This window comes from Aptenodytes forsteri, unplaced genomic scaffold, assembly GCF_000699145.1.
Source record: "Aptenodytes forsteri isolate BGI_AS27 unplaced genomic scaffold, ASM69914v1 Scaffold257, whole genome shotgun sequence".
Classification (NCBI taxonomy): Eukaryota; Metazoa; Chordata; class Aves; order Sphenisciformes; family Spheniscidae; genus Aptenodytes; species Aptenodytes forsteri.
Window position 1 is genome coordinate 3,135,266 of NW_008795194.1, and position 613 is coordinate 3,135,878.

Below are 613 nucleotides of genomic sequence, written 5' to 3' on the forward strand. Positions count from 1 at the left end.
GCGCGGCGCGCTGTGCGGGGCCGTTGTTGATGATGATTTTTTTTTTAATCACAGCAGCCCCAGTTTAGCGGATTGATTTACTCGCAGTATTGGTAAATATGATCACGTGGGCTCCGCAACCAATGGTTGAGGGTTGCAGTCTGCAAAATACTACGATTGTTCTCCGGGAGGGTATCATATACAGTTAACAGTGTAACCTTTTATATGACTAAGAGGGGAGCCTAAAATGTCGTCTAGTGGCACCATAAGTAACTATTATGTCGATTCTCTCATAGGCCATGAAAGCGAAGAAGTTTACGGGAGTAGATTCGTCCAGGGAGGTCACAGTGCAACCTCCAGGCCATCAGGTGTTGCAGAGAGTTCAGATTTTTCCTCCTGTAGCTTTGCACCAAAATCCACCGTGTTCTCCACCTCCTGGTCCACGGTTCACCCTCAGCCGTCTGCGGCAATGACCGGGATCTACCACCCCTACATGCACCAGCCCCACTTAGGGGCAGCCGACGCCGGCCGCTACGTGCGCTCCTGGATTGAGCCCTTCCCGGGCTTCCCGGGCGGCGGCGGCGGCGGGCGGCGGCGGCGGCGGCGGGGCGGCGGCGGCAGCGGCGGGCGGCGG

The 613-nt window shown here is 56.8% G+C and overlaps 1 protein-coding gene across 1 annotated transcript in view; it reads left to right on the forward strand.

Moving 5' to 3' along the window:
• The first annotated feature begins 226 nt into the window (after positions 1 to 226).
• Positions 227 to 613, forward strand: part of HOXD8 (homeobox D8) — an 8,919-nt gene continuing 8,532 nt past the window's right edge. Inside the window, exon 1 of the mRNA XM_009278679.2 lies at positions 227 to 567. Coding sequence (XP_009276954.2) covers positions 227 to 567 — 341 coding nt within the window. The remainder of the gene's footprint in view (positions 568 to 613) is intronic.